General features: G+C 39.9%; 2 protein-coding genes across 6 annotated transcripts in view; both read left to right on the top strand.

Moving 5' to 3' along the window:
* The window catches only part of LOC135263466 (carotenoid-cleaving dioxygenase, mitochondrial-like), a 34,325-nt gene extending 20,796 nt beyond the window's left edge, over positions 1-13,529 (top strand). For 2 of the 5 annotated variants that reach the window (XM_064351494.1, XM_064351491.1), the window contains exons 3-12: positions 3,571-3,782; positions 4,470-4,585; positions 5,366-5,468; positions 7,324-7,452; positions 8,943-9,103; positions 10,166-10,333; positions 10,978-11,115; positions 11,889-12,071; positions 12,728-12,838; positions 13,330-13,529. In XM_064351494.1, coding sequence (XP_064207564.1) covers positions 3,571-3,782; positions 4,470-4,585; positions 5,366-5,468; positions 7,324-7,452; positions 8,943-9,103; positions 10,166-10,333; positions 10,978-11,115; positions 11,889-12,071; positions 12,728-12,838; positions 13,330-13,446 — 1,438 coding nt within the window. In that variant the 3' untranslated portion in view covers positions 13,447-13,529. Of the gene's footprint in view, positions 1-2,575; positions 2,778-3,570; positions 3,783-4,469; positions 4,586-5,365; positions 5,469-7,323; positions 7,453-8,942; positions 9,104-10,165; positions 10,334-10,977; positions 11,116-11,888; positions 12,072-12,727; positions 12,839-13,329 lie in introns of all 5 variants that reach the window. The other 3 variants (XM_064351495.1, XM_064351496.1, XM_064351492.1) reach the window with 3 other exon arrangements.
* A 5,208-nt stretch (positions 13,530-18,737) lies between these two features.
* The window catches only part of LOC135262560 (sortilin-related receptor-like), a 75,632-nt gene continuing 71,634 nt past the window's right edge, over positions 18,738-22,735 (top strand). The window contains exon 1 of the mRNA XM_064349573.1: positions 18,738-19,085. Coding sequence (XP_064205643.1) covers positions 18,786-19,085 — 300 coding nt within the window. The 5' untranslated portion in view covers positions 18,738-18,785. The remainder of the gene's footprint in view (positions 19,086-22,735) is intronic.

Here is a 22,735-nt window from a genome sequence, read left to right as displayed (position 1 = left end):
CGTTACTTGTAATTTACATTGCAATCAATATATTTATATAATTTATAATGATCAGAACAAAGCGGTCTTTACACAGAGCATTAACCCCGGGGTATATGTGGAGCAGAGCCGGGTCTGATTTCTGTGTAAAGGTGTAAGCCGGAGAAAACTAAATAAAAGAATACGGCAGTATGGATTTAGCGTTGCTATTTTATTACGCTTCCTCATATGTTCCTTCAGCCTCGATGCCCCTTTTGATGAAATCTGCTTTGTTTTTGTTTTATTCTTCTTGTTCTGATTGCTAATTTAACACCCAGCTCCGCTTTATTCTCGAACAGTTTAGCTAGCAAAACCAGAAACACCAGGGGCAACACTGTGCAAGGCAGTAGTTATATCACAAAACAATCATTCACGAGAAAGACAATGTTTATTGTGCACGAGATACATAATTGCACGAGCCACAGCGAATCCCGCGGATTCTTCTCTGCAGTGTAAAGATGTTCATACCGGGCAAAAGGTGGATAAAGAACGTCAGTGGAACTTGATAATCACTAATTCTACCCCAGGTCTGCTACAGCATTTTAACCCGGGTCGGCAGTGTAAATACAGCTTAAGTTAGCCTAATGTTATACAATGAATGAGTATGTACATAACGTTACATTTATAACAGCCATTTTTTATTCAGTCAATAAAATTTTTTACAGTTACCGTGGCCAAGGTGCCAAATGACTGACGTCACACAGCGACACTGTTTGGAAGTGAGGTCCAAAAACACACCTGCAATTACCGCTTCTCGCCATTGGTACCGCCAAAGAGAACGAAACCGAAATCTTCGAGATTGTAACTTTTAAAAAAATGTGTCTAATTTCCTGTTTTCATCCCATTTCCCTTCTGCCTGACAGTCAGGCACGCTTGATTGCTGTGAAACATGGCCAATCTGCTGCTGTTGAGAACTTTATTACATTAAGCGTGTCCATTCATTTGTGGTATGGTCACGTAAATGTCCAGTAGTCCAGTCCATTTTAAGCAGGGAATTTCGCTTTAAATATCTGACAGACAATGGTGTGGATCTAAAGGCTGGATATTTTGTCCAGATATGATATTAGTATATTGATTTCACTTTCATGCCAATAGAGCTTTCTATACAATTTGGCTTATATTTTTATGTGATAGTATGCCTCTTATCAGACCCTAAAAGTAAAAATCACTGTTTACTGTGCTGACAGGGAGCCAGCAATTGTAATGAAGAAACAGTGCTCAGTTGCAAAACGTCTGATTGGATCAGCTGTTGGTGTCTGGTGGTGGGATGCTGACTTGATCAGATCTTGATACCTATGGGTCAACACCCAGCCAGATCCAAAGGTTAACCCAGTGTGATACTGTATGCTTACAGAGCAAATTAATTTCCTTGATGTACTCTTTTGTCTTGATTGTATCTTTATTTGATGACTTGGGGTTTTGCTTTTATCTTTTGGGTATTTAAGGGGAAACATGGAATGGTTTGGGAGACTCGTCAACACGCTTTAAATATATGCATATAACCATCTCACTGCACACACAATTTGCACCATTGTATATTGCCATTCTTAACACACTGTACGATAAACTACATTCATTTTGACCTCTCATTCCTATTTGACTCTTACCACCTGGCAGTTTTAAGGTCCTAACATACACATAGAACTCAGGATATCTGCACCCTGTAGTCACATGTTCGCATCTTCCAAGCTAGACAGCGATTTGCATAAAGCCACACTACTGGTGGACAGCAGTCTCCTCCGTCTATGCGCAACTGTTTGCACAGAGGAAAGGTAAAAAGGCTATTTTGGACTCAGATAATTGAGAACATTAAATGAATGCCATTCCAGTCGCCCCGGGGAAGACTACATACGTTCCTTCGCCACTCAGATACTTGCTCTTTGGTTTGAGGAGGGGTTTCTTGCAGTTGGTGACCTTGGTGTATTTGCAGTTGTATGTATGGACGTATGCAAGTTTTTCTGTTTTAGGGTGTTTTTATATTCTTTAAGAGCTTGACAGGACTTCAGGTGTAAATCTGAGTTGTATGTTTGGTTAAGTTTTTGATTTGATAATGTTGAATTGAATTGATAATGTAGGGTTTTGAACTTTTTGTGCATTCAGTTTTAAACCATTTTTGATTTTGGTTCAGCTTTTACTTTGTTTGCTGTATTTGCTGCTTTCTGAAAAATATAATTGATATTTGTAATGGCTAGATTCAAGCCCGCTCTGTTTTGATAATGAGTATTGATGGACATGTTAATATAGATAGTTGACTCAGTTGATGTTATTGCTTTAGGGAATTCATCTGTGCTTGTTTCAGCCCATCGGTATGGTTAAGTTTGTACGGATTACTGGGCTGTGTATGAGTTTCTGGATTCTCTGATTCTTTTCTTTTCAGAAATATACTGATTTTATTATGGTCTGAAAGGGTTTGTTCCCTGACTGTGAATGCACTGATGGAGGCAGGGTCCATGTTGGTGACAGCATAGTTACCAATGCTTGTCGATGGCCGCGCTGTTTGCTCTGCTGGTTCTGGTCATCTTGTTGCTGCGGAGGCCATCTTGTTTCTCTCTCTCAGCAGGAACAGTAAGCAGCCTGGGCTCTGGGGAGGAGCAGCACAGCAGAAGTGCTCTGGGCCTGTCGTGTATGGCCCCTCTGGTGCGGTCGGTGGAGGAAACACCAGAGCCCATTGCAACCACCATCCGCGGGAACATCCCAGCCTGGATCAATGGCAGCCTACTGCGCAATGGCCCGGGCAAGTTTGAGTTCGGAAAGGAGAGGTGAGCAGAGCAGTGATCACGTGCCCATCCTCCCTTGTCCCACATGGGCCATACAGTGTTTTTAAATTAGCTGGCTCTACATGTGCATGTTTCAATCAATCAATCAACCATCCCATCAATCTATCTATTTATTTTGTCTGTTATTTTGATCAATTGGTTAAACTGTATAATGCACTAAGAACATGCCAGTGATGTTCTGCATAGTATTCACTTTGAGCACTAGAAAATGTGTATGTGCAGAAGAAGGCTACGTTTTATTGCTCCTATCGGGCTCATGCAATAGACAGCATGTTCCCTTGTGTTTATAATGGTCTGCCAAATTAACAGGTAGTTCTCTCTGAATAATTTGGTACATCTTGAAACACTTTTCATATTTTCATGGGAATGTTGTGGGGGTTGGAATTTTACCACTGCTAGTTTGGTGTTGAGGTAATTTATTGTAAGGAGTTGGTGTGTGTGGTCTTCATAATAAGGTTAGTTATATTTGTCCTCTTGTTGTCCTCAGAGCACTACAACAGTGTTCTGCTTTTGTACTGGTGCTCTTAAATACCATGTGTTAGTCATAATGAACTTATATCCTGAGCCTGCCTGAAGATGGGCCCTCCCTTTTGAATCTAGTTTGTTTTAAGGTTTCTTCCCATCTATCATCCAAGGGAGTTTTTCCTTTCCACTGTTGCCCTTGGCTCATGAGTTGGGGTCTGTTGTATTATGGCAAATGTATTGGGAACTCATCATGTAAATGCATTTGATTTGACTGAGTGTGCCCACATTCTGACATTTCTGCTTCTTCCAGCTTCAGCCACTGGTTTGACGGCATGGCCCTTCTTCACCAGTTCAAGATGGAGGGTGGCCAGGTGAGCTACAAGAGCCATTTCCTGCGTAGCGACAGTTACAAGTCCAACAGCGAGAACAACCGTATCATGGTGTCAGAGTTTGGGACCCTCGCCATGCCGGACCCCTGCAAGAATTTCTTCCAGCGTTTTCTGTCCTCCTTCGAAGTGCTAAGTGAGTCTCCATGCCATTTGAGGTGGAGTGAAACTCTTGGTTCATTGGTCACATTCATGGGGGAAAAAAGCAGCTCAGGGAATTTTTTGCAGTGCTTATGAATTCATATGCATTGTCACCATTCACCAGCACAGTCATGCCAGTAAAAGCAGCATAGCAAAATATAATTATAATTATAAATATAATAATCCCACCTTGGATAACAGTAGCTTTCTGGCCCACCCTTCACTCTACTGTATGTCAGTAATTTTGAGTTCATTCTAGATAACACTCTTGCATTTATTATTATTATTATTCTATCTAAAAAACATAACATCTCACTGAGAAGATCAAGGACAGGGAGGCAGAAATGTAGTATAATTACCAAACTAGCCTTGTAATCCAATGGTTGCAGGTTACATTCTCAAGGTAGGGCACTGCTGGTGTACCTTTGAGCAGGGTACCTGAATTTCTGCAGTGTACATCCAGCTGTATCCTCGTTCGAGCAAAGACTTAAATGGACACACTGAGTGTAGAATATACAGATGCACCAGTATGCAGTGAACTATGAAATTCTTGACTCTGCAGATGGATAGCTCATGTACTGTAGGGGACAAGTTTGTGGTTGGATTTTATGGAGTATGTGTCAGCCATAAGTTGTCAAACCCATTTTTAATAACCATTTATTCCTCCCTCTGTCTTCTGGAGAACCCACAGACAACGGCAACATCAATTTTGCCAAGTACAAGGGAGACTATTATGTCACCACTGAGACCAACTTGATGCACCGGGTTGACCCTGAGACCCTGGAGTCAATGGGGAAGGTACCTATCTTAATACTTACAGCAGGAATCAGCAACTCATGGTCCTCGAGGGCTGAGAACTGCTGGTTTTTCACCCTCCCTTTGCCTGGGAGTCAGGTGTGAAGACAATCTGGCCAATCAGTAGCACTAATCACCCAGGAGAAAAGAAAACCAGGGCTGGATTTGGATTTGAGGGCCAGAGTTGATGATCCCTGACTGATCGGAATTACAGGGGAAAGGGTTCTTTTTTTTCATGGCCTCACTGAATTTGCTCTTCCTCATACGATATTTACACTACTCCATAGTGCATTGGAATTATTCAGTGTTGTCACGATTCCCATAAATAAACTGTGAGGAAGCCTGGTCTTTGAATAGTTTATTCTAGTCCATGCCATTATGAAATTTCTCAAACTGGCTTTGAGATCTGACAATGTCTAAACACAAGCACTGGAGGGATGATTTGGAGTGTCCGTTTTGTAGTGGACGTTCACTTCAGGTTCAGTTCTGATTGGCTAAACTGTTACACAGCTGATTGTAAAATGTCCTGTTGGTTAGCAGTGAACATGATCACAAAGTTATCAATACTGAGTCCTCTCATAGAAGGCAAAAAATAAAAAAATAAAAAAATTTAATCAACTGACCAAATACTTTTTATCATAGTTTCTATCCCCTTAGGTTTTATAAATATGTAATGATTGAAGGAAATTATGGTATGATTGTGCAGGGTCTTCACCATACTCATTTTTTGTAGCATTTGAAATCGTTGTTTTCCTCATTTAGCCATATCTTTCTTTTTTAAAGGTGGACTGGAGCAAGTTCATTGCTGCCAATGCAGCCACAGCTCATCCCCACTATGACCCTGATGGAACGACATACAACATGGGCAACTCGTACACCTTTAAAGGTCTGTGACATTCCTTCATTATCCCATTCACTGTCTAAACTTTCATGTGTGAACAAAGCATTACAGCCTTTAGAATTTGAATAAAGTTTGGTACTTTTTTGCCTGAATCTCTGGGGGACCTTCAGTGTCATGAAAAGCATATGCTCCCTTCCTGATTTTCCTCTGTTATTGCATATTTGTCACACTGAATGGTTTCTGGTCTTTAGACAAATGTAATACTAGTCAAAGGGAACCTGAGTAAATGCAAAAAACATTTTGAACATTTTATTTAATAAAAAAAGTTGAATGCCCATGTCACCCATGTGGAAAAGAATTGGCTCCTTAAAAGCAGCGATAACTGCAACCAGTCGCTTCCTATAATTTGACATGTCTTTCACAATGCTGTGGAGGAATTTTAGTTCCAACGAATTGGGGGAAAAAATGTTTTTGAGCATAAACTACTTATTTCAGGTCCTGCCATAGCATCTTTATTGGGTTCAAATCAGGAATTTGAAACTTTCATTTTATTTCCTTTCAGCCATTTAGATGTGGACTTGCATTTATAAATAAATAAATAAATAAATAAAAAGTGCCATCCACTCCCCCATGGCACTTTTATTTGTTTAATTTATTTATTACTATTATTTTATTTTATTATTTATTTATTAAATACCATGTCCTGTAAGTTCAGTGTCTTTGTCTTTTCTAACTGTTTTTAATATCATGTACGTATCTGTAGTGTCATTCTTCTATCCATTTTAATACCATGTAAGGTGACCTTGAGTGTTCAGAAAGGTACCTGATGATAAAATATATTTTTGTTTTTTGGATCATTGTCTTGCTACATAACCCAATTAGGCTTCAACTTCAGATCACAGACAGATGCATGCACGTTCCCCATAAGAATTTTCTGGAAGAGAGCCAAATTCATGGTTTCTGCAGTAATGACAAGTTGTCCAGGTCCTGAGGCAGTAAAGCATCCCCACACCATCATACCAACAAGTCAAACATGATGGTGGTAGTATGATGTTCCTATTGTGACATGCTGTATTTGCTTTACTGCATTTATAATTGGACCTGTACTGTCCAAAAGGTTCCACTTAACTCCTCTGTCAATAGAATATTATCCCGAAAGGCCTGGGGATCATCCAGGTGCTTTTTGCGATCAAGTGATCAATGGGTAGAGCCAAAATGAACAAACCATATTTTCTTTACGAAATATGGTTTGTTAATCAATACATACAATAAGTATTTAACACAATGAGAATATTAGTGATGTAAGATTGGATGTCTTACCGAGGCACAGGAAATAGAGAGTAATGGAGCCTCATAATGCGTTTACTCTTCGGCCATGACAAAACTAGCAGTTGACTGTGGCTCTGATGCCACTATTTTTGAAGGGAAAGAAATGGAGCAATCAGATTGCCAATAATGAAACCAAACCCTCACCTCATCTACAGTTAATTTATTCTTATGGAACCAACCCCTTGAAACAGCACTGCAGTTGTGCTAATCTCGGAGTCACAGAATTACTGAAATTGGGTTGGACACACTTTGCCAGTGCCTTGAGTTACCGTTAGTGTTTGTCAGTTGCGCCTTGACTGCAAAAATAGGCCCCTCCGTTTCCGATGTTAGAGATTGATGCTTGTTCTTTTGCAACTAGCTCCAGCTCTCCTCATTCTCCTTAATCTTTTTGATGTTACCTTAGCAAAGGTCACTTAATAAGAAGCTTAATTTCAATCAACTGTGACAAAACCCATCCTTTTCCAATTAGTCATTTAAAAACAACACAGGGCCCTGAAAGCAGAGAATCCTGGAATACCACACATTATTCTGCTTGGACGCAAACCAGATCTGGATCTGATATGATTCTCAGGGGCCTTCTATAACATCATCCGTGTGCCTGCGGGGAAGGCTGGGCCATCCGAGACACTAGAGGGCGCTAAAGTGCTGTGTTCCATACCGTCATTGGACAGGGCCAAACCCTCTTACTACCACAGCTTTGGTGAGTGTTCTGCTGCCACTGGTCCACATCACTCCCCTGTTCCCCACCGATGATCTTTGCTAAATCATTCAATAATACAGAGGGAAACAAATGTGGTATTTACTGTACACACTGTACTTCATTGACATGCATAGGTGGATGTGTTCATAGAGTAGGCCAGATCCCTACAATAACATTCTTCTGGCTGCCCTTCAAATAATTATTGGGCTACACGTACATGCCATGATATACATCACCTACTGTATGTACTGCTTGCCTTTTCCTGTTTTTGGTCAGTTAGCCTGTGCAATCCTTTTCCTTTGTCATCTGTAGTTTCTTTGGGTTCAAGCAACATGCATGTGACGGCTACAGAGCGAGTCGCACAGGCAGGTCGCTGCGCTAAGCCCAATTCACCCCATTTATCATACATTTCCAAGTACATTTTTACATATCATTTAAAATAACTTACCACACGGTTTCTGTTTTTCACAATCCTTTATTTACTTTCGTTTTATTAGTGAGTGCACACACTTACAATTAGTTTAACGTTAAGCTTACGATAATGTATTACCTGCGTTTAAGTTTCATTCCTGCAGACAGGGTTGCGGGCGGAAACAAGGAACATTTATTTGTTCCTAGTGGAGGGGCCGATAACTCCACTGCATCCCTGGCCCGAGGGGACCGCAGGACCCATTGTCATCTTAAAATTATTATTAAAATGTATTTATTTTTTCTTTTAAAATTATTAGTCAACAAATGAAATACAAATATGATCTATTATGTATATTTTGTTGTCATTCCTCAGATACCTGTAATAGCTATTTTACATATTCATGTCACCTTTTTTTCTGTATTTTGGTGCTGGCCACCATTATATAAATGAGTATTTTGGGCCCATTGGTCGGTCTTGTTTTGGGGCGCCGAGGTGTGAGTCTGTTAAGCCAAAGGTTCCATAATTGCTAATCTGCTGTATTTTAGATCTCTGTATTTTAAGAGGCAAGAGCAGATCTAGAGACATTTGTTATTTAAACATTTGATACTTCTTTTGTTTTTTTGCTTTTTTTTTTTTTACACGGTTTTTTTTCCCTTGTTGGTTTGAGACATTTTTTTGTGGTCAACCTGTGCTGGGAACAATTTATAAACCCCTAACTTTTGCACCATTACAATGCATAAATTAAGTAATAACTAACAATATTAATTCAACTGCATATGTACACTGAATTAACATCAGTATAAATAAAAGACTGGGGGGGGGGATGGAAAAGGGAGAGGCTTAGAAAGCTGGAATATAAGCAATAAAGACGTGAATATAAATAGGGCTATGGCATACACAGCCATAGTCATATTAGCCCCATGTAGGTACAACGGCAGTATGCAAAAAATAACACCAGACGTGCTTCAGTCCAGCTAGTAAAAGGGGAAAATGTGGACTGCACAGCCAGGACAGTGTAAGGTACATGCCGAGGGATGTTTTCCCTTCTGTATGTATGAACGTATGGTTTCTGTTTCAGCAATGTCTCAGAATTACGTGGTGTTCATAGAACAGCCCATGAAGATGGACCTGTTGAAGATTTTCATGTCCAGACTGCGTAGAAAGCCTATAAAAGATGGAATCTACTGGGACCCCAGTTTGGAGACGGTGTTCCATGTGATCAGCAAGCACACTGGGAAGGTTAGAGCTGCGTGGCTGAGCAGGGGTCTACAGCCCAGGGTTTTAGAAATCAATGTGCATGTTGGAGTTTTGCAGATGCTCTTATGCAGAGAAGCATACACAGCTCTCGTTTTTACATATACCTCTATGTATACAGCTGGATATTTAATAAAACCTTCTGGGTTCAAGTATCTTGCTCTAGTCAGACACGAACAGACACGCACACACAGAGCATGGTCTGCTAGTTCTTGCTTTCACCTTAACATCAACAACCAATTCAGATCCAGAAAAGCAGGTAAGGTGACTCAACTGCATAATAAACTGCTTTAATTGGTTCATTAAATACTGACCCTCAGCCTCACACTTTTTTTTTTTTTTCTTAGTCTGGAGGTCCAATGAATTGGCTTTCTTGATTTGTGACAAAGAAATCCTGTACAGATAATATTTTCAGTTTGACTACACACACCAAAGATATCAAGACATAACACAGACTTATTTAATGAAATAAGAAAACATTAATTGAAATGTACAATATTGTAATTTGTACTGATAACTGCATTAATAACTAGCACTAATTGGTATATATTCCAATATATCTACACGTTGGTCTCATTGGCATATATTTGAATATAACCAATATAATGTTTTAAGCAAAAATGACAATTTATGGGCATGTACTGAACATATATTAGGAGTGCCTCCATATAAATGTATTGATTAATCTATTGCAGTATATTTCAGTTATTTTATTTTTACATTGACAGTACCAGGGCTGGCCATCCCTGCTTTAATTTCTGTTTAGGTCTCATTGGCTCTGTCCTGTCACCCCAACTCCAGCATCGCGTTACAGACAGAAGAAAGCTTGTCTCTGGTCAGCCAACGAGCCGCATTATCTTGTATCAGCAGGGGATTGGCAAACTAAGCTCGTGGATGGATCCAGGGTCTACTGGTTCTTTTTCTTACTCTTACTGGATTCTTGGATCTAGACTGATTGCTGATTTTTAAGGGAAAAATGAAACCAGCAGACCCTTTGGGTGTCCAGGACTGATAGATGGAGACTGAATCACTCCCTCTCTATCACAGCCAGTCTCTGTGAAGTACTACACCAAGGCAATGCTCAACTTCCATCAGATCAACGCCTTTGAGCAGGACGACTTCCTGCTGTTGGACCTGTGCGGCAGTGATGATGTGGTACCCATCGACACTTACCTGATCCAGAACTTGCAGAAATCTGGAGAGGCTTTGGACCAGGTAAAGCACAAACGCACCGCCACATATACGTGCAGATTGTCATTTCAGTGGCAGCTGCTGAGCTGAAAATTGAGGAGTCAAAAAACTACCTCTAAAACTGAATATTGGCCTTGACCTGTTTTCAGTCATTTTCCTTAAAAGAAGATCTGAATAATCAATTGATTGTAAACACACAGTATGTTAGGGTGATGAGAGAATTCAATTTAGGAAAATAGATCAAAATGACACGATCTGTCCTTTTCAGATATTTTCTATGTATATTCTCAGAGTATGAGAGCAGGGAGCAGAGAATACATGTATTCACAATTTTTTAAAATGTTAATTTAGAATGTGAAAAATTGTGATATAAAAAAAAATGACGTTTTACTTGCTTAACAGCCTAATTTAGGAGAACTGGCTTTAGCTGATGGTATGGAGTATTTTCCGAACTCATCACTGGATTGCTAATCAAGGAACATGATTGAAAACAAGTTGAGCTCAATAATCAGTAAGTTTTCTTCTTCCTCAGTTTTCATCTCCGCAACCACCCACCACTGAATTACTTGATCCAGAATCTGCACAAATATGGAAAGGCCGTGGGCCAAGTTAAGCAGAAAGGCGTGTGTGTTAAAATGTGTGTGCATTTTGTCTTTTTCCCACATCAGCTGTGCAAGTCCTCGTACAAAGCCTTCCCTCGCCGATTCGTCTTCCCTCTCAATGTGGACGCCAACACGCCAAGTGGTCAAAATCTGAACACCATTCCTTCCAGCCTGGCCACTGCTGTCAGGGTTGCCGAGGACAAGGTATTCTGGGAGTCTTAGATGCTGCAAGATGCATCACTATCTGCTTCATGCTTCTGCTTCATGTGCTCATACTCAAGTTTTAAATTATTAGAAAAACTTATTTTGAAAGTATGAATTGAAACACTGATTGTGATTTAAACTTGATCATTTAAAACAAACAAAAAAAATCCTGTTGCTATGAATGATGGCATATTTTTGCTTGCTTCTCCCTGCTGTGTGTGGCTTTTTTGTTTTTTAATGCTTCTCTCCCCCCTTTTTTCATTCCAATTTGGAAGTCTACATCACGCTTAAGCTGCAATGCTCATCGCATCCTCTGTTGTTGATTCAGGAGAGCTCAGACAGGCATCTACTCTAAATTATGTGATGTCAGCTGCAATTTCTCTTGTCACACCTTAGTTCCCAAGTTGGGCTCACACAGATGTGAGTTGGAGGAAGACAATTTGGACCTAAGCATTCACTTTTGTGTATCAATACGAGCTTGTAATATGTTTGTAGACAAGTTCAATTTCTGATTGTAACTCCATTTCAAAGTTATTCTGTGCATCGGTGTGTTCATATTTTGATTATCAGTTGACTTCTGGGGCAGCTGGAATAAATATGTTACATTTTAAATGAGGATTGTACTGTACATTGGTATAAAAGTACACTCAGACACTTGCAATGTAATCAGCTGTATCTTACAATACCAGCGCTACAAACCTAAACCTGCTGAAGGATCTTCATTAAGGGTCTGTGTTTATGAGACATGCATTTGCCAACTGCTTTATCTGCAGGTGTACTGTACCCATGAAGAGCTCCATTCTGAAGACCTCCATGAGTATGGGGGCCTGGAATTCCCACGTATTAACTATGACAAATTCAACACCCGACCGTACCGCTACTTCTACGGCTGTGGGTTCAAACACCTTATGGCGGATTCCCTCCTCAAGATGGACCTCCAGGGGAAACGGCTGAAGGTCGGTTCTGTTTTTTCTTTTCTTTTATTTTTTTTACTTTCACTTTGAGGTCATTCTCTTAGTGCCACCGCTGCTCTTCAGTAGACATCCTCTCATTCTGTAAAGGAGACCATTTTTAGTTGCCATTCATGGTTCATGTGAAACTATTTGATCCTGGGATCTAAATATACATTTCAGTGCCTTCTGAAGACTCATCAAACCATAAAGTGAACTAAATATACCCTTATGTGTATAACCTGATTAAATATCCCCAAAAAGTATTTAAAGAGTGTAAAACATAAGATGATCTTGCTTCTACCTGAAACACATGGTTCAATTCCCTTTTTGTGTGCAGATGTTTTATGAAGTGTAGTTATAAAAAATGCACAAATTATTCAAGACGAACAAATTGAGTAGGCACAGCATAGGTATTTAAGATGGATGGAAGTGTAATGTACGACAGTACTAAAATGTTTTTAAGATGTAACACTTCACAATATGAGCAAATATTAAAATTGACACTTTCAGATATTGCAATATATTGTGTTGCTATGAAATATATTTATCTTAATATTAAGAAAGTCCATGTGCCATATTGCAGTATATTCCCTTTGTGTGAGGGTGCTGATGGTTTTGCTCAGAATTTGATGTTAACAACGGTCCGTTCTGTGATTCAGGCGTGGCATCACCCTGGGCTTTTCCCGTCTGAGCCGGTCTTTGTTCCATCACCTGACGCCACGGAGGAAGACGACGGAGTCATTCTGTCTGTGGTCGTCACTCCCACACAGGTCAGATATTCCTTGTGCACGCAATAGGCTTGACAAATTGTCATGATAATGAATCATTATTGGCATTGCTGTTATTGTTGATTGATTATTGTTATTAAATATAACAGTTCTAATTATAATATAAAATGGTGAATTATCCTAACTGTTATACAAGTATCTCTATTATTGTAACAGTTATTGTATGATTAAGTTAGTTGTAGTTGTTGATTTACTCCATTTACTGCCCCCCTTTTTTGTATACTTTTACCACCACTCAATTCTGTCTTCTATGTTAATTCTTTGCAGGTTTAGGAACTGGGGGAAAAAATATGGACATAAAAAGGATTCCATTTGTATAAATTATTTATATTGAATAACTAAATATTATGCACATTGTTTAATTTTTTACATGGATGCAAATTGGAGCCAACACAGTGTCTGCCAAATGTATGTAATGTAACAAGGTTTGAGTCTGAGGATTCATGGTTCCTTTTATTTATTATTTTATCCAGGAAAAGAGTACCTTCCTTTTGGTCCTGGATGCCAAAACGTTTGAAGAGCTTGGCAGAGCTGAGGTGCCTGTAAACATACCATTCGGATCCCATGGAGTGTTCAATAGCAACAAATAGTGCCCTTTTTAAGTTGTAATGTATACCTTTTGTCATATTTTACTATTGTTGTTTTAAAAATATTAAAAATGCTTTAAAAATTGCCTCTGCTTTGCTTTTGCAGCTGCATAAAAAAATCAGTGGTGAAGATGCTTACAGTACATGTGAACTCTGTTTCATCCAAGTCCTGCAGAAAGGCAGTCATGTTTTCTCTAAACCACAACACTCAAGGGCTGAAGTAGCTTCTACAGTATCTATTAAATCACATTTCCACCTTTCCACCAACTCTGATCATGACAGTTTTATTGTGTTATTTTTTGGTATGCTGACAGTTTTTGACCAAATAGCAACTAAATGTTTATGAAGTGTGTCACTGAGTACAAGTTCAGAATGGTCAATATCCACAACTAAAATGCTACTCTATGCACAAGACTTTAAAAATGACACCCTTTAAAAACATTGAGGTTTTATGGCCAAAGATTAAATGTGATCTTGCATTCTGCACAAATTACACATTGACTACCTTTGGTTGTAAATAAATAATTAAATAAATAAATAAAATTAAATGGAGTGGTACTGGGATGTCTTGCGTGACATCATGATAGGCTGACTACTTGAATAACCAGTTTTAGACTGAAGGGAACTTTGACAAGGTGGACTCTGTTTTATAAGTTTTATAAGCACACTAATATAACAATTTCTAAAAAATGAGAGTTCAATTGGTTCACTTTTGAACAATTATACGCATCTTGAAAATAGGCTTATACTTCTTTGCAACTTTTAGTACACCAAGTATTCTCAAGTAGGCTGCAGAAATTATACTAAAATACTTCACTAGTAGTAAGCCACTAGTGCTCACTTAATGTTGAGTTTTATTAACTAAAATGTGAGCCAGTTTAGTCCCAAATATGTCAGTCAGACTAGTTAGTTGGCCTATATTTAAAGTGAACTTTTTTTGTAGTCCACAGTTTTTCATTTTTGTTTTTGGTAAGGATGGTTTTATGGTCTTAAACACTCCATGCTATGATGCTATTATGCACATACTGTTTTACTAAAAGCATCCTTGAGAGTTTTTGATCATGGGTGTGTTTGAGTCCACCTTGTGGTTCCTGCTCTCCTCTCTCTCCTCGTTGCACTGTGTGCACACAGTCTAAGCCTATATGCAAGTTGTGCAGCTGTTTTCTGGCAATCGCTGACTCAGGTTTTTTTGACTCACTCTGACTGGGTCGGGTCGGGCTTGAATTTTCAGGCCCTTTGAGAAATCTATAACAGTTACTGTCTGTATCAGTAGATGTCAGTGTTCAGCTATAAGTAATGGTCAATACCAATCACAGATAGCCCTGTACTGCAAGGGGTTGCACCACTCCAGTAATGAGGCTTGCTTCATGGCCTGATCTTCAATAATCATGATGCAAACACACCACAGATTGTGAATCAAAGAAAAGCTTTACCTTCTTTGGTAAATATGAACACGTCACTCCCTCGAACCAGTGTAAAATATTTTGAATAAGATTACTTTAATCATCTTGCCAGCTGACTTGCTTATTTTTCACTTTATTGACAAGGATGTACATTATATTTTGTTTCAGCAGTTACCTTAGATTATCTGAAGTATTTATATGAACCAAGGCGCTTTCTATTTAGAGGGTTATGCTACATATTAGGCTACCTACGAAATTATGCAACATCTGCATCTAAAAGCAAAAATGTTACGTTCCACAGTTGTTAAAGTTTATTGCTATTTGCATCTAATGTACATGCTCTTAGCTAAGCTTTAGTTTAAAAAAGTATAAAGTATGAACGTTCAGGCAAGACTTGTGAGTCTGAGACACACTGAACAATAGTGTTAGTGATTACATATTTTGTAGGACTACTCGGAAGTTCCTTCCGCCATGAGTTTCCTCTATGGCAAGCCCTTTTAATATTGAATAGCTACGCTTGAGCATCCATAATTACATTTTAGATGTCTACAAATGCATTTTGACTAGTCATGATAAACTAAATAAAAAGCAGAACGTGCCACTAACTTTTTACTTTGATATTGTTCTCCGTTAGTCGACATCTCGCTATTTTTTTGGTGTATGTCCTCCTTCTATATGATCTGCAAATTGATATTTCTATGGACAACGGACAAGCTTCCTACACAGGTACCTACATTATAAACCAAAACATGTATAGAAAGTGATCATAATATTATACGACAAATGTTGCTTTCTTTATCCAATAAAGACTTGAATCCATTTCTAGCATTATTTCTCATCTTTGCGTCCCTCAGCAGAGAGAAAACTGCATGCACAGCTTTGGGGCTGCAGTTGAGCTGGATGCTTGCCACACATTCTGGCAGTGATGACTGTTTTTCTTTTTGCTGAGCTGGTATTAAGACCTGTGAACTCCCATTGACGTGGGATCAGGCTGTACTGCTTCCTGTGTCCGGATATCCCCATTTCTTCTGACAAGACACTTGAGTGGCTGCGTTTCCTGAACAACTTTAAAATACAGGTCCTTTTCATGTTGTTGTCAGCTCATCGCTTGTTCTGCCACAGGATGGAACCCATCCATTTTAGGAACTGGTTAGGAACAAACTTAGAATATACAATTTCAGCATCAGTGTTCCAGAGCAAGACTTTTCATGCTTTATTCATGGTTTAAATATCAGATATTTATGTGGTAACTTTAAAAAAATTATTTCAGAATGCAAAGTCCTTTTGGTGTCTTAATTTTAAAATAAGCCCAACCATTTCAGCTAATGAATAATCTTCTTTCATATACAGTTTTAGTTAAAAATAAATGTAGCTTGTATTTATTCCATTACTTACAGCGATGGAAAAAGACATTTCAAAGATCTCAGAAAATAAAGAGGGACTTGATATTATACTTTCTGTGTGTTTCCCTACATGCAACTGGACAATTTTGGGTGTTTCTGACTTCCATAATCAGCTGGCAGCTATGCTTCAACCCAACCTAAAAGGATATCACTGCCTTTAGGCACTACTGTCATTGACACACTTCTGCTATTGATTTGTGTTGGCTGCTGAAATTTTTAATTGAACTCGATTAATATTCACAGTGCTTTTCAGTATGATTACAGGGATTTTATCTCAAATATGTTTGCTTTGAACACAGAAAAAGCATGTGTGAGTACCTTAGTTTGCTGAGAACCTCTAAATGTTGTTTTGAAACCCTCATCAATTAAGATGAATTAAGCACTTAAGTAGGTTTGGAGCCTGATCATACAGTACAGCCAAGGAAGGAGAAATATACAATATAGACTAGGCTACATTACAGATGCATGTTTAAAGGACGAAGAAATGTAAATACAGCGCTTATTGTCTTCTGCCTTTGTCATTTCATGCAAATTCAGAAATGTCAGTTTGCTTTTAAAGGGAGTCTACACTGACAGTTGGTTACCTCACTGAATGGTGCTGGCTGACATTTCTACCTGGATGGCTAGCCACCACCTGAAGCTCTACCTCAACAAAACTGTGCTGCTCTTCTTCCCATACAAGACCTCCCTACTGCGTGAGCTCTCAATCACGGTTGATGGCACCGCAGTGACTGCCTCTCACTCTGCAAAGAGCCTGGGGGTGGTCCTGGATGACCAGCTGGACCTCAAGGAGCACATCTAGGCAACATCACGGTCCTGCAGATTTCCTTCTGTACAACATCAGAAGGATTCGACCATGCCTGACTACACACTCTACCCAGCTACCCGTCCAGGCTACGGTGACCTCCCACCTTGATTACTGGAACTCTCTCCTTGCAAGCCTGCCAGCTTGTGCCATACAGCCACTACAGATGATTCAAAATGCCACTGCCCGACTCATCTACAACTTTCCCAAATTCTCCCACGTCACTCCACTGCTGCGATCACTCCACTGGCTACCGGTTGCTGCCAGGATCCGGTTCAAAGTCCTGACCCTCACCTACACTGCAGCCAACAGGCTCCTATCTACTTGCAGGACATTATTTGATTCTATACGCCTGCTTGACCACTCCGCTCTGCAGCAGCAGGGCGCCTTGTACCACCTCCCATCCGAGTAATGGGATCGCAGAGCTTCTCCACCCTAGCTCCCCAGTGGTGGAACGAACTCCCCCTGCCCTCTTCGAACCTCTCCCTCACTACCCATCTTCTGCCATGGTCTGAAGACTCATCTCTTCAGACTATACCTGAACTACCACCTCTGTATATTTCACTTTAACTCAGCCCCCCCCCCCCCTCCCCCCTTTTCATGACACACTTTACATGTACGCCCATTCCAGCACTTTTTGGTAATTTGTATTTGTCCTAATATTGTAGCTTGTTCTTCTGCCTAGTTGGCTTGGCAGAGGTTATGTCAGAATAGTGTTCAGTGTGTGAACTAAACTGTGTTCTTGGCTAGAAATAGCTGTACAAAATAAGTCTTGTATCTTATTGAACCTGTGTTTTGTAGTTGTCCATGGCCATGAAATGCACTTTTGTACGTAGCTTTGGATAAAAGCGTCTGCCAAGTAAATGTAAATGTAAAATGTAAAAATGATGCACTTACTAGAAGTAAAACAAGTGGGTCGACCCTACGTAGGCCTATGTAGCCTAGTGTCAACACAAAGTTTACAGAATGAATGAACGAGTATAGTATGGAAGACTAAGCAAGTAAATACAACTTTGATCGAACATCTGGGATACATTAGCCTACTTAAGAGTAAGGGCAGTAGCGTAAATGTGGGGTTCCGTGCGACCATTTTGGTTAGAATGCTGGTAATTGTCCATCCACTAAACATGTTCGATGCGACAAGTAAAAACACCCCGAAAGAACAATTTGTCTCTGTCAAAACTGCAGCTCGCCTATAGCAACAGCTTCATGCTCTGGAGAGTGCACTCTAATTAGTTGACAAACACATTTGTTCCGTGAGTGACTGTGTGCTCTGCGTATGGTTATATTCTTTCAAAAAATCTGTATTTCGTCTTGAAAATAGAAGGTTGTGTTATAACATCCACTATTTCTAGTGATAGCAGAGATCTATCGTTTTCTTTCCATCATATTATCGTCAATTCAGTGCGCGCTTTGTATGCTCACTTTTGAAGGTCTGTTATGTTATAACTGGGACAGCTTGTTGAATAATAGCGAACTTTAAGTTGCTACATTTGGTCCATTCACTGGCTTTAGTTTAGTAGTGTGTTCCTGTGGTCTTCAAAGCTGTTTTAGGCCTAACATTTCAAATGGCGTTAGATTTCGAGAAATTTTCTGTTACACCAGGCATTGTGCTGGTAATGCTTTAGTGACAGCCAAGCTTCTTCCACCCCACTCACTTCTCGTTCCGCTGCTCGCCGCCCGAAGGCGCTCTTAATCGCACGAGATCACTCAAGAACATAACACACAAACATGGCGACGCGGCAGCCGCACAAGATGCCGTTCCGTGCACTTTTTACGATATTTTTATTACATGCCGTAGTTCCCGGTTGTTTTTCTACACTTCGGCTACACAAAGACGAGCGTTTTATTCTGCCACAAAACAGGGGTTTTTCGTGGGTGAACGCAGATGAACAGCATCTAGGAATGGGTACCGAGGCTCCGAAGCAAGCGTTCCAAGGAGCGAGAGAGCGTAGAGCGGCATCGCAAATGTACCAGCACCGTAACCGCCGTAGTGATTCAGACTTACCGCCGCTCAAGGTGTATGGAAAGGTAAGGTTTTGTTGTTACCCGGTGTTAATTTTAACTTGAAACGATACTTTTATTCGTTATAACTCGAGTTCAGATATCTTGCAGCGCTTCCGTGATGAGGAAGCTTAGTTAGCTGAAGTAGCCAGTTATTGAATATGATGGGAAGGTTGCAGTTTCTTAATGTTGGCTTAGGTAGTCGCAACCAGTGTGCTATTCCACTAGCCAGCTAGCTAGTAAACAGCTAACGTTAAATGACTTCGAACAGCAATTACTTGTCTTAAGTTAGCAGTTAACTCAGATATTGCATCTATCAGGTGTTGCGTCTGTCAAGCAACCGAGCTGGCGGTGTGTTGTTGGCAAACGTTGATCACTGCAGCCTCTAATTAGAAATAAACAGCCAATTAGTCTTTCGACTACAGCCATTTACTTAGTTTGTAACTTCACTTGGGTACGTTGGCTCAGGTGGTTAAACTAATATTATGTACGGTTGCCATCTGAAGTTGTTATTAGCTTGTCACAGTTGATGGTCGTTAGCTATCCGGGATACAGCTAAAATGCACAGGTCACGGAGTTTACTTATTTTAGCTAGCTAAAATTATTAGCGTTAGTTAGCATAGCTGAACTGAAATATGTCTACATCTTGACTCACCACAAAAGACTTGGCAACTTTAATAATGGATCATTACGCTTCCGTGAAAAAAATGATAAGAAGGAAAACGGCTTGTTTGAACGACTAACTAACTAGACCTAGTCTAATTCACTGACTAAATGGAGAGCTAGCAACATATTCCAGCATGTAGATGTGTAACTTGGTCATCGCACAGTTGATTGAGCTAGGTTGTACTTAATTTGAAGTTAGCTGACTTGGTGTTTGCTAGCTGCTTTTGATGGATTATATATTTTACGAAACTGGTTTCCGACTTTTTAAAAGATAACAATGATGTGCACAGTACTTATGCTATACCTGATGGCTTCATTCGCGCAATTCTGTATTTGCAACATTGAGACAATTGAATAAAACCAACTAGATATATTACTTGTTTGATACTCTGCCCGAGCTAGCGAACAGCAACGAGGAAAGAACGGTGAAGGATATGTTGTGCAATTCCCCATGTGACGATGAATTTTCATCACACAGACGAGTTAATTTGCCAAACAATTGTTCCTGCTGTGTCATCTTGTGGTTTTGGTGATTTTCGAAACCGAAATAGGTACATAAGAAATTCAAGGTCTGCTGTGCTTTAAAGATATCGACATGCACCAATTTAAGGACCTACGTCGTGTAACCCACACACAAACTGTATTCGAATATGATTCCCTATTTTACGAGTTGAATTTGATCTCGACCAAGGTATTATCTGAAATGTGATATCTCCTGTTGCCCTTCGCCACGCCCCACGATGTTGTCGACTGTAGTTTCACAACACAACTGTTCAATGTTTCATCCCCCCCCCCCCCGCAAAAAAGTTTACTCAACTTACGCAGCTCCCTCATTTGAACGCGCGATAGATTTACGTTTCCTTTCTCGATTTATATTAAATCTAGATATAGGTCCTCAACAATTGCGTGAGATTTGGGAAAGTTTCTGAAGCAGCGTGTTTATCCATTTTTCATTACGTGAATGCATATGCATGGCAACACATTACCATTTTACTTCAGAGAACCTGCTTGTTGCCCATTGCCTACGTCATATACCCACTTTGTTTATTCTTTGGGACTCAATTACTTTTACCATGGTATGATTGTTGGTGCCAGACCTGGTGGTTCCAGCATCTCAGAAGAAACTGCATGAATCCATGGGTCCATACTGCCTTGTCATTAGTGCAGGCTGGTGGTGGTGTAAAGGTGTAGTGAATGTTTTCTTGTTAAGACATTAGGCCCCTTAGTGGAAGCTGAGCATTATTTGAGTACCACAACATGCCTAAGCTTCGTTGGTGACCACATGTCTCTTTATGACCACATTCAACCATTTTTGAAATGGATACTTTCAGCTTTTTGATTTGCCATGTCACGAAGCACACATCATCTCAAGCTGGTTACACAAACATGATGGTGACTTCAGTTTACTCCAGTGGCCTAAACGGTGCCTAGATGTCAATGCAGTGGATCACCTTTGGGATGAGGTATCCAACATGAATGTGTGGCTGAAAAATCTACAGGAGCTGTGTGATGCTGTCAAGTTAGCATGGACTAGAATCCCCAAGGAATATTTCCAGCACCTTGTTGAACCCAGGCTGCAAGGAATTCAGGCTCTTAAGGAGGCAAAAGGGGGTCCTACTTAGAACTAGACAGGTGTACTTAATAAAGTGGTCGCTGGGTGTAAATTGAATCCCTGTTTTTCTTCCTGTAATGAAATGAGTAATTGCAAGGTGTAGTCTGAGCCCTTCATAATGCTAGAAACATCAAGGTTGCTTTTTAGGTTTTTACATTTTGTTCAGGTAGTTGACCTATTGACAGTACATTATTGGCCTCTTGTCATTGTGCTGAAATTGATTTTTTATTTTTTTTTGCACCATTGTAAGAGGAAAAATGTTTGAGTGCCAAACCACGTGTCTTGGTGTTTCTCTTTTGCAGTGATGTTATGACAGTTCTTTCCTGTTAGACCTGTGTCTGTTGGAGATACCCATGTGTCATCCCGTATTACCTGTGGCACTAGATTTAAAGGGCTGCCAAGCCAACATGCCTTTTCCCCAAGGCCTTTTTCCAAACCAGAATTGTGTAAAGAAGATAATTTTGGGGATAGATTTCTTTCCATTTGGAGTTGAAATTGGCATGTGGTACATTGAATAAAGTTTGATTTCATACCAGAGAGAAAGTCTTGTGGCAACAGGCATGCTATGGAAAGCTCCTTTGACGATACTGGAATATGAATTTCTTTAAAATCTGGCTGTACAGTATAAGGCATGTGGAACTGGACTTGAGGTTGCAGGTTAGGTTCCCAGGTGGGGCACTGCTGATGAACCCTTGAGCAAAGGTACTCAACCTGAATTGCTTCTGTAAATATCCAGCTAAAACAGATAAAAGCAGTGGTTACCACCACCATTAATTGTCCATGGGTGTTGAAATCCTGTTATTTATCTGCCAAACTGAGTTTGTCTGTGAAAATTTTCTTATAGCAGTGATTGTGTGATTATGGTGCCCAGAACAGAATTGCGAAAACGCAATTGATTGTTGGGCTGATTTGTCTCTTGGTCCTTGGAATGTTCTGTTCATGTTGCATTTTATACTTTCTGTTTTGCAAACAGGAAGCAGATTCTTTATGCTAACATTTTGCGTTGTGTGCCTAGCAGCCTCTGTTAATGTTGTGTCTCACAGTTCTTGTTCATTAGAGTAGTAACATGTGACCAATGGGGGGGGGGGGGGGGGGCAGCAGTATAGCAAAATAGTTAGGGAACTCAGCTTGTAATTCAGAGGCCACATGTTTGATTCCCAGGTGGGGCTTTACCACTTGTACCCCTGAGCAAGAAATTTAACCAAAATTGCTTCAGCAAGCTGATTGAAGTGTTGTATCTAAAAACACAAGCTGTGTAAGTAATGCTGCGTAACTTGTAAAGTAATACAAGACCACTTTTGAAGGCCTTCTGTGGAAAAGCTTGATTGTTACTTTGCACAGAAGTGGGGATTAAAAACACTTCAGACCTAGACAGTACAGGAATTTGTTAAAATACACA

This window comes from Anguilla rostrata, chromosome 9, assembly GCF_018555375.3.
Source record: "Anguilla rostrata isolate EN2019 chromosome 9, ASM1855537v3, whole genome shotgun sequence".
Classification (NCBI taxonomy): domain Eukaryota; kingdom Metazoa; phylum Chordata; class Actinopteri; order Anguilliformes; family Anguillidae; genus Anguilla; species Anguilla rostrata.
Note: the sequence above shows the minus strand (reverse complement) of the source record. Positions and strands in the feature narration are given on the sequence as shown.